Here is a 13,668-nt window from a genome sequence, read left to right on the forward strand (position 1 = left end):
TGACGCTAATCATAAATCATGTTGGGGATAAGGTTTTGCGAAAGGTAAACCATTGTGAGACAGCTGCAGAGATGTGGGCTTTGCTCAATAAGTTGTACATGGAAACCTCATTACCGAATAGGATCTATGTGCAGCTGAACTTTTACTCTTTCAAGATGATTGAGGCACAAACTATAGATCAGAATGTAGATGATTTCTTAAAGATTGTTGCTGAGTTAGGGAGCTTAGAGATTCAAGTCACCGAAGAAGTTCAAGCCATATTGTTGTTGAATTCTTTACCAGCTAGCTACAGCCAGCTTAAGCATACACTTAAATATGGTAATAAGAGCTTGTCGCTTCAGGATGTGGTATCGTCAGCTAAGTCTTTGGAGAGGGAGTTATCTGAGTCAAAAGCATCTGAGAAAGTATCGTCAGTAGCACTGTACACAACAGAAAGAGGTAGACCTCAGACTAGAGGCCAACAACAAAATGGCTCTAAGGGAAGAGGTAGAAGCAGATCAAACTCCAAAACGAGAGTCACCTGCTGGTTCTGCAAGAAGGAAGGCCACCTTAAGAAGGACTGTTATGCAAGGAAGCGGAAGCTTGATAGTGAAGGTCAGAATGAGGCTGGGGTAATAACAGAACAGTTGGTATTCTCAGAGGCTCGGAGCGTTAACAATCAGTTGGTTAAAGACTTGTGGATTCTGGATTCAGGATGCACTTCTCACATGACTTCTAGGAGAGATTGGTTTAGTAGTTTTGATGAGAATGGAGACACAACTATTCTACTTGGTGACAATCGTGCAGTGACTTCAAAGGGACAAGGTTCAATTCGTGTTAACACACGTGGAGGTTCCATAAAGGTACTGAACAATGTTAAGTATGTTCCAGATTTGAGAAGAAATTTGATTTCAACAGGCACTCTTGACAAACTGGGATATAGGCATGAAGGTGGAGACGGCAAAGTAAGGTATTTTAAGAATGGTAAGACAGCTTTATCAGGAAACTTGAACAATGGTTTGTATATCTTAAATGGTGAAACTGCTGTTAGTGAGAATTGCAACACAGAGGGTGTTAAAGACAGTACGGGGCTGTGGCATAGCAGGCTTGGGCATTTGAGTCTCAACAGTATGAGAGTGTTAACTGAGAAAGGACTGTTGCAAAAGAAGGATGTCACAAACTTGGAGTTTTGTGAACATTATGTAATGGGAAAGTCCAAGAAGTTGAGCTTCAACGTGGGTAGACACAATACTGAAGATGCATTAGGATACGTTCATGCGGATTTGTGGGGGTCACCGAATGTGACTCCGTCACTCTCAGGTAAGCAGTATTTCTTGTCTCTCATTGATGATAAGACTCGCAAGGTGTGGCTCATGTTTCTCAAGACAAAGGATGAGACATTCAGTCGATTTTGTGAGTGGAAAGACTTGGTTGAAAATCAGATTGGCAAGAAGGTAAAGGTTCTCAGAACTGACAATGGATTGGAATTTTGCAACCTGAAGTTTGATGAATACTGTAAAAAGCATGGTATAGAAAGGCATCGAACCTGCACTTACACTCCTGAGCAGAATGGAGTCGCAGAGAGAATGAATCGGACTCTTATGGAAAAGGTTAGGTGTTTACTAAATGAGTCTGGTTTAGAAGAACATTTCTGGGCTGAAGCAGCTTCTACTGCTGCTTATCTTGTAAATAGATCACCAGCATCAGCTATTGATCATAATGTGCCTGAGGAGTTGTGGTTGAATAAGAAGCCTGGTTACAAGCACTTGAGAAGGTTTGGCTCTGTTGCATAAGTGCATCAAGATCAAGGAAAGCTAAAACCTAGAGCTTTAAAAGGAGTGTTTCTAGGCTATCCACAAGGCACAAAAGGTTACAAGGTCTGGCTGCTTGAAGAGTCAAAGTGTGTGATAAGTCGAAATGTGATATTTCATGAGGAAGTGTTGTATAAGGATCTTATTGGGAAGGATCATGAAGATAAGATAACAGATGTCAATAAAGATGATAAGATCTTGACAGAAATAAAGAAGGAAGGTAAAGTGATTGGAGAGAGTTCTAATGGAGGTGGAGCAGTTTTAGTTGATGATAGTGATACAGAGTCAGAGTATTTTGAGCCTGAAGGTGAAATCGAGGGTTCAAGGAGTTCTCCGAGCGTCAAACACTATCAGTTAGCTAGAGATCGTGTTAGAAGGGAAATTAAGGCTCCATTAAAGTTTTCTGATTACACGCAATTTGCGTTTGCACTCATGACAGCAGAAGAAGTCATATGTGAAGATCCACAGTGCTATCATGAAGCAAAGGAGGATGAGTACAGTAAAGAGTGGGATGCAGGTATGGATGAGGAAATGAGTTCATTAAAGAAGAATGATACTTTTGATATAGTGGATAGGCCTGTAAATCAGAAAGTGATTAGCTGTAGATGGCTTTATAAAAGGAAGCCAGGTATTCCAGGGGTAGAACCTGAGAGGTTCAAGGCCAGATTGGTGGCAAGGGGTTTCACTCAAAGAATAGGGATTGACTATCAAGAAGTCTTTGCACCCGTGGTGAAGCACATATCAATCAGAGTTTTAATGTCGTTAGTGGTTCAAGATGACTTAGAACTAGAGCAGATGGATATCAAAACAGCGTTTCTGCATGGAGACCTAGATCGACCTATATACATGGAACAACCTGAAGGTTATGAGGTAAATCCTGAGAAAGATCAAGTTTGTTTGTTAAAGAAGTCTCTTTATGGTCTGAATCAGGCTCCTAGGCAGTGCAATAAGAAGTTTAATGCATTTATGATGAAACAAGAGTTCAATCAGAGTGAACATGATTCTTGTGTGTATGCAAAAGAGGTAAATCCTGGTGAGATCATCTACTTGTTGCTTTATGTAGATGATATGATGTTGGCTGCTAAGAATATGGCAGAGATAGTTAAACTGAAAGAAGCTTTGAGATCAGAGTTTGAGATGAAAGATATGGGACCTGCAAGTAGGATTCTGGGAATTGATATAATTCGGGATCGAGTAGAGGGGGTTCTATACTTGTCTCAATCTAGTTACTTGGAGAAAGTACTAGCTCGGTTTAACATGAGTAAGGCTCATGAGGTGGAAACACCGATAGGAACACATTTCAAGTTATCATCTGTTAAGAATGACTCAGAGTGTGTTAATCTGGAAAAGGTTCCTTATGCAAGCGCTATAGGAAGCATTATGTAATTAATGGTAGGTACAAGACCTGACATAGCTCAGGCTATTGGTCTGTTGAGTAGGTTCATTAAGAAACCTGGGAAGATGCATTGGGAAGCAGTGAAGTGGTTACTGAGGTATCTAAGAGGCTCCAGTGATCTGAATTTAGTTTTCACAAAAGGAAACAAGTTGGAGACTCAAGGTTTCAGTGACTCAGATTATGCTGGAGACAGGGATCGGAAAAGATCTACCAGTGGTTATGTTTTTACAGTTGGTGAGAACATTGTTAGCTGGAAATCTAGTCTACAGTCAGTTGTGACTTTGTCAAGTACATAGGCTGAGTATATTGCACTTACGGAAGCAGTTAAAGAAGCTTTATGGCTCAAAGGTCTTTTAGAGGACATGGGTTATGGACAAGAGAAGGTCACGGTGTGGTGTGACTCGGAGTCTGCGATATGTTTGTCGAAGAATAATACTTTTCATGAAAGAACGAAGCATATTGCGACTAAGTACAATTTCATCAGGGATATTGTTGAGTCTGGATAGGTTGAGGTTCTGAAGATTCATACATCAAGGAATCCAGCAGACATGCTTACAAAAGGTATTCCAGTTAAGAAGTTTGAGTCAGCTTTAGATTTTCTGAAGCTGATCAAGTGAGGTGAAGTGTCATCTCAGCTGAAGGTTAAATCCAAGTAAGTGCAAGTTCATGGTTTGATGAGAAAGGGAATTGAATCAAGGTGGAGTGTTGAGGTTTATGTTTCTGATTCAATTCTATTTGGTATTGGTTTGGTTCTAAACCGAGATCAAGAGTTGATTTGGTGGTTATCTCTGGTTTTGGGATATGTTGATTAAACCATAAAGAAGAAGAAGATTAAAGCAAGGCTCTAACTGCAGTGGAGGCTTCGCACATATAATTGAAAACGCTGCGTTTTTCTATTAGATCATCTTCTCCTTTTATCATTCTTATTCTCTAAGCTTCTTGTATCGAGAGAGAGAAGAGAGGTTGTTAGAGAGTGATCTGCCATTGTTGTAAAGCTCAAATTGAGCTGAAACCTTTTCTCATTCTATAGTGAATTTGCCGGATTGATTCAGCTCCAGATGTAGGTGTAATCACATCGATTACACTGAACTGGGTTATCAATTTCGTGTCTTGTGTTCTTATTTTTTCAGTTACAAAGATTCTTGAGCTGAGTTTTGATTGTTCTGGGAGAAGCATTTGAATCGTTTCATAGAGCGATTTTGTAAAATCAACCGCAGTATCTCAGTATTAGTATCGTCAAATCTGCAAAATAATATTAAAAAAAAATGAAAAGAATGTTGCGTCAAAATAAGAAAAAATAATTGGAAGCATAAAAATTTATTAGAAATACTTATGGATAATTTTTATTGATACATACATGCCCTTAAACAAGACATAAGGTCTGTAGAGCTCAACCAGCCGCATCGCCAACTTAATTTTGCGGTCAATGTCCTTATATATGTTTCCATCCCACCATGGATAAATTATATCTATCAATCGCAACATCTGATAGTAGAAGAAAATATATGCGTAAGAATTTTTCATAACTAAAATTCGATTTATTAATTTCAATATTTCTCTTTAGATTTAGTTTTCTCTTCGGTTTATTGTTAACAATAGAGGACTCTTCTTTCAACATTCGCCAATCGCCATTTGGTGTTATTATTGATTTAAGAAAGAAAACAAAAAGATGCGTACCTGCAAAGGTAGCTTGTAACGAAGGGTAACATATAAGCTGAACAGATCCATGGTGGAGAAGATAGTTACTTTGGAGACAATGACGGGTGAACCATCGCGTCCAACAAGAGGGTTTTTGGTGAAGTAGCGAGCCGCGAGATCTTGGACCTGTTCGAATGTGATGGGGTTCTTAAAAGACGAGCCAACATGATACACAGTCTGAGAGCCTAACTTTCCCGCGTGTATTGCCGCAGCCGTGATCATTGCGTTTGAGACCATGTCCACAGGTATCTGTGAATGTTAATGTCAGTGCACCACAACGACTGATATAGCTTATAATTAATAATGACAAATAAAATTAGTGTATTTTCTCCCATAAAGGAAATTAACAATGTTATGTACGTCTGGAAAAGAATCTAACAGACTTATAGGCCTATGCTAATTTACATACTCTGTAGTGCACTGGACTCTGGATCTAGGTACATTTAGTCAACCAATGGACTAACCAAAGCTTTTTAAAAGTTTGGTTGACGTGTGAGATTGCTTTTCTATGTTAGAAAATATTAAATTATGGTATTTTTTCCCAAACTATGTTAGGCACATTTAGGTCGTGGGATCAATTCCCCAACTAGTAAAATTTTGTTTCATAATTAATATGTTTTAAAAGTTGATTAAAACAACGTCGTTTTATGGCATGGCGTGGCTTCCTAATCAACATTTTGTTAACAGAACAGTAACACTGTTTGGTTTTGACCGGATTTGATCATGTAGGAAATTCAAATTTTAGTTAAGTTCGCGTGGTTATAAGCACAACTCAAAGTTTTGTGTATGAATACGATAAAGTAACAAAGGTTATGGGGGAATTGACTGTTTTTCCACGTGTGAGATTTCTTTTCTATGTTAGAAAATATTAAATTATGGTATTTTTTCCAAATTACACCTTTAATTTGTAGAATTTTAAAATAGTTATACAACATACTTTTTATATATCTAAAATTTTATTTTATCTTTCAAAAAGGTTATCTATACTTTTCATATAAAAACGCAAAAACACAATTGACATTTAATCACAACATAAATTAACTTAAACTTACAAGATCAAGGACTGAGTTTGGATCTGCAAGAAAACAAGTAAGCCTTCCTTTCCCAAATGCTACAACCACACTATCTAAGGTTCTGCACATACAACATAAAAGTATCATGAATTTTCCAATGTCATGCAGTCTAAAGTGATTTACATGATGAATCTGTAAATGGTGTATATATTTACCTTTACCCTTCGATCCAACCAGGAAATGGTTCTTTACAAGTGCTAGTGATCATCGTAGGACGGATGATGACGAGAGGAAGATTTTCTTTATGGTTACCAAGAATTATCTCTCCCAACGATTTGGTGAAAACATATGTGTTCGGCCATCCATGAAGCTTTGCCCTAATCATAGTTACGTTTAACTCCATTCCGATAGTTTTAAACTAAGAATTCCAATCATTAACAACATTCACCTTTCCATTCCGAGTTCTTTCATGGCGAGAGTAACGTCTTCTTCTGAACAATCTTGTTCTTTGAGTTCTTTCAATCTTTGCTTCATCAGTTCTCTTTCAAGGTTTATATCCAATTGAAGGCCGTTCTCGTTACGAATGCCTTCCATATCGAATGTTTTTTCAGTTAGGTGACCCGGCTTCTCTCCCCATACATAAGCTACAATAGAAAAGGAAGACTACACACGTTTCAAGAACCATATAAACAGTTATTAGAATTTGAATGTGTAAACATTTTACGAGGCATAATAAAAGGACTTATACCAGTAGAGACATGGAGAAGCAATTGAGCTTTAACACATTTTTTGGCAAAGTTAAGGACGTTGAGAGCTCCAAATGTGTTGATTCCAAGCCCAACATCGTATCTTTTTTCAAATGAATATACTAAAAGTTATACTTTTATAGTTTTATTTATAGAGATAGAATTTAGAATATATGTTGTTGTAGTATATAAAGTGTCTTGTAAAGCTATAGTACCTTTCGTCAAAACTGGTTGTGGCTGCAACATTGACAACAATATCTATTTCTTTTTGCATACATTCTCTAAGGTTAGAGTCATTCATGCCTAATTGGTCATCAGTCGCAATATCACCTGGAACCGGGACAACTTTTTCGTACAACAATGTATTTAATTTCTCATCGCCAAGATTCTTTCTCAACATCTTAAAAATATCTTTCTCAAATACCTGTTATTTATTTAATGCAATGAATCAACAATAGCAATCTCAAGTCATTCTAATTTTTGTTTGTATGAATGTTAAGTATGAATACATAGATTCTTTCAAACATTGGGTAGTAAATTAGGTTTAGTTGGTATATAATAAACCTCTGTGCGTAAGCGTTTAGTCGCAACTTCGTTGTCCGATGCTCTCACCAAAAGGTACAACTTCTTCACATTTGGTTGTACTCTCAGAATTTTCTCCACAAAAACTACGAATTAATATCATTGAAACTATATTATAATCCAACAAATCTTGAAGACTTAACAAAAATCAGACGGAAAATACAAAAGACATACCCTTAGCAAGGAAACCAGTTGCGCAGGTGACAAGAATTGTCTTGTTTCGAAGAAATTGAACACAGTTGAGTTCCATTGTTTTGAGTACTTTGATTTAACTCAGAAGAAGTTATGAATAAAAGAGTATTTATAGTATCCAAGGACGTTGCACATACGAAAGTCCGTTATACCCTCCAGTTGTCCTATTATAAACTTATAAGTTATAAGTTATAAGTTATAACTAAGCAAAACCAATATCTCTGTCCAGTGTCCTTTAACCTTAAACATGATCAGAGACTTTAACATTTCAAACAGACATACATTGCCAAAGAGAGGTCTTTAGTTGGGTTAGTTACTATACTAGCTAGGTTTAAAACAACAATTTTTCCAGCACAAAAAAGAAAAAAAGAAAACTTTAATCAAAGAAATGTTCGGGAAAAAAAAACTGAGAATGTTTTTCATTTAATTAAATTTGTTCATTATAACAAGATTTTTTTTTTTAGAAATATAATCTATACATTATAAATTATAAATGGGTCAGGTACAAGTCTTTTAATTAAACATTGACGAATCACCCCATGTGGTTCTCCTATCCTATGCAACAACATCGGCCGTTTGATTTATCAAATTGTTACGGCAGTGTTTAGGGACTTTTATCCCAATTTTTTTTAATGTTTACGCTGCTTGTAACATTATCAACTAGTAAATGTGAGAACTGAGATCTAGTTTCTCCTTCCGAAGTGATTCGAATGTGGAGGAGCTTATCGCCGTTTATAGTTCCGAACTGAATTGAGAGAGTTTTTGAGAATTTGAATTTGTATTGCTGCTTTTGGAAAATATTTCTGATCCCTTACAAAAGACTCTCTTCTTACATATTTATACAGACCAATTTATTATCTAATTAATGCATAATTAATAGGGCACGATTTGTGCGACCCAATTAATCTTCTTGAATGCGGGAATCTTTGACCGGGCCCGAGCTGCGAGCTGACCAACACGGATCATCTCCGCACTCACTTCCTTCCTCCGGGCCTGACAGGCCGATCAGTAATACGCTCTTGGCCCATTAGACAAGTCCGGTCTAGGCCCTTTTGCTTATTTCCCGAGATGGCAGATCGTGGGTACAACAGTTGCCCCCCAAGTCTCCCGAGCTGAACAGTTCGGGGGACTTTTAACCTTCAAGCGATCGATTTTGGGAAACTGAATATCCCCCATATCTCCACGATTTGATAGTGGTAATGATGAGATTTGCCTTCCCGAACAAGCCTCGGGGCCCACTAGGTGGCGTGTTAGCTTTAAGAGAGAGAGAGAACGGTGCGAGACCTTTCACTTCCCCAGGTAATCATTACTCCCTGGTTCCCTATATAAAGGTAAACTCGACTTCTCTCTTTCACTCTTAATCCCCAATTGTGCTTGTGTTTTCTCCGTTTTTCGACTTTCTCTCTTTCCTTCTGTGAACTTCTTTATTTTCGCCGGAAAATCCTTCAGTCTCCCTTTATTTCTTACTACTTTTACCGGAAAAGCATGTCTCCGCCGAAATCCTCATCGGGAAAAACCGCAAAACCCTTAATTCCGGGCGTTTTCGGCCCCCACCAGCCGTCGATTCTCTCTGCGGAAAGCATAGCCGAGATTAGAGGATCCACCAGGATTCTGTCGGAGGTCGAGATCAGATTCCCGGAGGCTCATGAGTCTCCGAAGAACCCCCCTCCAGGGTACTGTTGCGCGTTCGAGATATTCTTCTCTGCCTGCGGTCTGTCATTCCCCCTTCCCGAACTCATCGTGACGATGATGTTCGAACTGGGCTTCGCTCTTCCCCAGATGTGCCCCAACTTTGTTCGGACTGTCTTGTGCCTTCAAACTCTAGGGGAGGAGTTCAACTACCAGTTATCATTGGCCGACTTCCTCCAGGTGTACACGGTGAAGACTGGTCGTACCAAGGGCACACTTTATGTAAGCCCGCTTGCCGGGCTAAAGGTTTTTGACGACCTGCCCGAGAAGGATGAAAAGTGGCGGAAGTCCTATTTCTTCTTCCCGGTTAACAAGCTCACTTTCGGCCACCGCGTGAGTTCGCACGTATCGAAGTGGACTTCGAAAATTTGTAGAATGGAGTTCCTTGCTAGGTCCAAGTTAAGTATGGCTTGACTTTCCGTCTCACCCTTTAACTGTTTCTTTTTCAGATCACTTCGAACGCGGATTGCTTTGCCCCACATTCACGGAGTTCTTCTCGAGGTTCTGCAGCCAGGGACAGATTGCTTGGGATTCTTTCTCCTGCGAAAGGATCAGAGAGTCCACGGCGAGGCTCGGAAGGCGTTCTCTAGTCTGTTCTACCCCCGTGAGCGTTTCGGAGATGAATTATAGGGAAGAAAGGGCATGCCGAGCTGCCGAAAAAGAGGCAAAGAAACAGATGGCGATGGCCCTTGCTGAAGGCAAAGCTCACCTTTCTAACAAGAATTCCTCCGGATCCTCCGTTCCCGAGGTGAGCGGGACTTCCGCACCTCCAACTGGCTCTCCCGAGCTTGGTACAGAATCAACCAGGGCTCCTGCTGGCCCGTTGGTTCCCCCCGTGATTGTCATTGCTGATTCTAGCGATGAGCCACGGGAGGTCGCTGCTTCCCCCCTGGCATCGAAGAAAACCTCTGCTGAGATCTCCTCTCAGCAAACTGATTCATCGAAGAAGAGGATGGAGCCCGAGACCGCCTCCTGTTCTCGTGAAAAAGTCCGAGCCCGGACTGGCTCGTTAGGGGATGAGCGAGGTAAACCGAGCTCGAAAGACAGGGGTCCCTCCTCGGAGAGGAGATCTAAAGAGGCCCCACCGCCTAGAGACTCCGGGGACTCCTCTGGTAGGAACCCTCCGAAGGAACAACGTCCTTTCGCCCGAGGTAAAAAATTTTCTGAGGTACTCTTAAGTTTATACCTTTGACTGTTCGATAGTTGATGACTGAAATGACTTGCCCAAAAATCTTTCAGTCCCCCCTGCGTCCCCAGCTGACCTAATGAGGAGCTACATTCGGCCCGGAGTTCGGATTCCGGCGTTCGCTGACATGACCGAGGTCAATCGTGCAAACTTCTTCCGTTTTGCGGATAAAATTGGCGAGGTAATACCCTTTGGCCTTTATTTCCTTTTTTTTTTAATCATTTTATCCGCTTCTTGACGAGCTGACTTTCCAGCTAATGATCGAGTTCAACTCCTCGGTGGCATCCTACGAGGATTAATTGTTTGCCTCCCCTTCATCTTCCGAGGTGAACCTTCTTCAAGAGAGGATCGCTGACCTGGAAGCCCAGGTGAAAGAGTACGCCAGGCTGGAGGCTGAGAATGCTAGCACCGTAGCGAAAGCCGAGCAAATCCGAGCGCGGATGAAGAAGGCTGAAATAGAGGTGCTCGACCTTGGAGTTGCCAACGAAGACCTCCGAGACAAACTGAAGAAGGCGGGGGACCTTTACTTCGAAGCGGCGGAGGACGCAAAGGCAGCCAAGAATAGGTTGCACGAGATCGAGCTTCGCAATCAGCTACTCGAAGCTGGCAACAGCTGCGAGAAAGAGAGGGTGCGAAGGGAGGAGAGGCAGGCAATGAGGCGGACTCTCCGTCCTCTGGTTGAGGAGGTGAGGGTCACCTTCGAAGAGAGGGAGAAGCTAGCTCCGCTCCAGGTCCGAGCTGCTGGGATTAGGGCGAACCGGATGCTGATCGAGGAGATCGCCAGAGGAGAGATCCAAGACATGGAGGCCGAGCTCGGACTCCTGAAAGCTGACGAAGAGGTGGTGGACGAGAAGGTTTCGAAGGTAACTCCTCGTGACCTCGACCTTTCAGTATTCTCAGATCTTTTGGCGGATACACCCAATCTCTTGTGCAGCGAGAACCCGCTAAGCGTCACAATCGATGAGTCCGGCACTAATCTCGGGCAAATGTCAAAGTAGGGAATGGACGATTTTCTGGCGAACACCAGGCCGGAAGAGGAGCTCGCAGAGATGGGCTTGGCCTTATCCGAAGCGGCGTCTGATCCCGCTCTTCCTAATCCTTAGTTTTCATTTGGGGTTGTTTTGGCACGGGTTGCCCCCCTGTTAGTAGTATTTATTTTCAGACTTGCTTTGGAGTGTTTTGGTCGTGGTGACCACTCCATAAAAAAATTTTGTTTTGTCATCTTAAATGCGAACTTAATTTCCGCAATCTTTTGTTTTAAAAGATGATACGAGCAGGAATAAACACGAAGTGAGAACTTCGGTTAAGTAGTTCGAAAAGATGACACCCCAACTTTAATAAGTAAAGTTGAGTACGAAGTGGATACTTCAGTTTAGATAAGAAACTAAGTTTTGACTTTACTAAGTAAAGTTGAGTACGAAGTAAGAACTTCGGTTTAGAGTTTTCGCAACGTTAAGCTTTAAAGTAAAGCTGAGTACGAAGTGAAAACTTTGGTTTAGACCAGCGAAGATGAACCTCGGCTTAAATGATATACGCGAAGAGTTTATTTTTTTATTTTATTTATTTTTTTATATTTTTTATAGAAACCATTATTAATAAAAAAGTTTAAGAAAACTTTAAATTTTATTAATATGGATAGCTGGACCCGAAGTGGGCTGCCTACGTACCCTTATCGGGATCAAGCTAAATCGTAGTTCGATACAAATAAATTAACTGTAAAAGTGTTTAAGGTGCAAAGAATTCCAAGACCTCGGGACTGGTTTTCCCTCTGAATCCTCGAGCTGATAGACTCCATTTCGGACTTCGCAAGTAATTCTGTACGGTCCCAGTTTATTCCCATCTTTCCTGCATTGACCTCCTCGGTGTTCTCGTAGACTTTCTGGAGGACTAGGTCGCCAACTGCCAAGGGTCTGCTTCGGATTTTGGAGTTATAGTACCGAGTTACTGCGTTCTGGTAATTCTGGATCCGAACCAAGGTCTGGTCCCGACGCTCGTTGATTGTATCGAGAGTATCCTGTAGGAATTCTTCATTCTCCTCAGCTCGGAGTGGGTTTAGCGAGGTACGGATTCTGAGCACTTCTATATCGGCTGGGACTACGGCATCAACTCCGTAAACTAGGGAGGAAGGTGTCTCATTAGTGGCCCGACGAGGTGTTGTTCGGATCGCTCAGAGGACGCCCTGCAGTACGTCCGGCCAGCGCCCCTTGCGAGCATCGAGCCGTTTCTTCAAGTTGGCAAGTATGACCTTATTCATCGCCTCGGCTTGCCCGTTACCTTGTGGGTAACGAAGAGTTGACTTATTGTGTCGAATTTTCCACTTTGCGCAGAACTCTTCGAACTTCGAGGAGATGAACTGTGGACCAATGTCCGTGATGATTTCACATGGGATGCCGTAGCGATAGATTATGCTCTTAAGCACGAACTGTTCCACTTCGTCACTTGTTACTTTCGCATAGGCTGCCGCTTCAACCCACTTGGAGAAATAGTCAGTAAGAGCGAGCACGTACTGAACTCTTCCTGGTCCTCGATGTAATGAACCGATGATATCCATAGACCACCTCATGAATGGGTAAGGTGCGGACACCGAAGACAGGAGCTCGGTAGGTTGATGAATTGACGGGGCGTGCTTCTAACACTTCTCACAAGCTCGAGAATATCTTTCGCAGTCCGTGACCATGGTAGACCAGAAGTAACCTTGCCTTTTGATTTTGAAAGCCAGAGTCCGACCTCCGGAGTGGTTTCCATTGGGACCATCGTGAACAGCTCGCATTAGCATCGCGGGCTCACTACCAGCCACGCATGCTAGATAAAGACCAGCTACACTTCGGCGTAGAAGTATTCCGCTGCGAACGCAGTACCGCGCACTGACAACCTTGAGTTTCCTGGCTGCCCATTTGTCGGCAGGAAATTCCCCTTTTTCCAAGTAAGCCCAGATCGGGCTCCGCCAGTCATCTGCCCCCGAGCTGTTAGAATTCGTGCCGCTCGAAGTAGCATGTGGGATAACAGCTTGATTGTCGATTGGTGAGCCTGACGGTTCCGGAATTTGACTCGCGTCTAGCTCGGCCAGAGGTGGGTGAACTTCCATCGGAGTAGGCATAACGGGGGCTGGGTCCTCTGGAGGCAAAGAGTCCGCAGACGCCTTGTGAGCTGCCTCCTCTGCAGCCAGCTGCATTTTCATTTCGCGGGTAACGACGTTTGAGTTTTCTAGTCGAATGCTCGGATACTGGATAATTTCGACGGGGATAATCCTGGTCGTCGTGGGATCCGAAGTGGATGCCAAAGATGCTAAAGCGTCCGCGGCGGAGTTTTCACTTCGTGGGATCTTAGTGATTTCAAAATCCTCGAACTTAGCGACTAGTTCTCGAGCTATGGACAA

General features: G+C 41.9%; 2 protein-coding genes and 1 pseudogene across 2 annotated transcripts; 1 reads left to right on the forward strand and 2 right to left on the reverse strand.

Annotated features, from left to right (window-relative positions):
• Positions 1-4,393: 4,393 nt before the first annotated feature.
• LOC104710915 (putative fatty acyl-CoA reductase 5) lies at positions 4,394-7,475 on the reverse strand (annotated as a pseudogene).
• Positions 7,476-8,902: 1,427 nt separating this feature from the next.
• LOC109126409 (uncharacterized) lies at positions 8,903-11,290 on the forward strand. The gene is made up of 4 exons (XM_087465485.1): positions 8,903-9,509; positions 9,556-10,257; positions 10,346-10,473; positions 10,619-11,290. The coding sequence occupies exons 1-4, from the start codon at positions 8,903-8,905 to the stop codon at positions 11,288-11,290; spliced, it is 2,109 nt and encodes a 702-aa protein (XP_087321611.1).
• Positions 11,291-11,970: 680 nt separating this feature from the next.
• Positions 11,971-12,843, reverse strand: LOC147938127 (uncharacterized). The gene is made up of 2 exons (XM_087465486.1): positions 12,567-12,843; positions 11,971-12,386 (listed from the first exon to the last, which is right to left on the reverse strand). Exons 1-2 carry the CDS (start codon positions 12,841-12,843, stop codon positions 11,971-11,973), a joined length of 693 nt encoding a protein of 230 aa, XP_087321612.1.
• Positions 12,844-13,668: the final 825 nt, after the last annotated feature.

Source organism: Camelina sativa, chromosome 9 (assembly GCF_030686135.1).
Source record: "Camelina sativa cultivar CO46 ecotype springtype chromosome 9, ASM3068613v1".
Classification (NCBI taxonomy): domain Eukaryota; kingdom Viridiplantae; phylum Streptophyta; class Magnoliopsida; order Brassicales; family Brassicaceae; genus Camelina; species Camelina sativa.

Bases quoted from the DNA above. Each gene is read 5' to 3' on its own strand.
- LOC109126409 (XM_087465485.1), top strand. From the start codon at position 8,903: ATGTCTCCGCCGAAATCCTCATCGGGAAAAACCGCAAAACCCTTAATT. The intron at 9,510-9,555 runs GTATGGCTTGAC...TTTCTTTTTCAG, and splicing joins CCTTGCTAGGTCCAAGTTAA to ATCACTTCGAACGCGGATTG. The intron at 10,474-10,618 runs GTAATACCCTTT...TCATCTTCCGAG, and splicing joins TTGCGGATAAAATTGGCGAG to GTGAACCTTCTTCAAGAGAG.
- LOC147938127 (XM_087465486.1), bottom strand. From the start codon at position 12,843: ATGGATATCATCGGTTCATTACATCGAGGACCAGGAAGAGTTCAGTAC. The intron at 12,387-12,566 runs GTAACGGGCAAG...TTGATGCCGTAG, and splicing joins AACTCTTCGTTACCCACAAG to TCCCAGCCGATATAGAAGTG.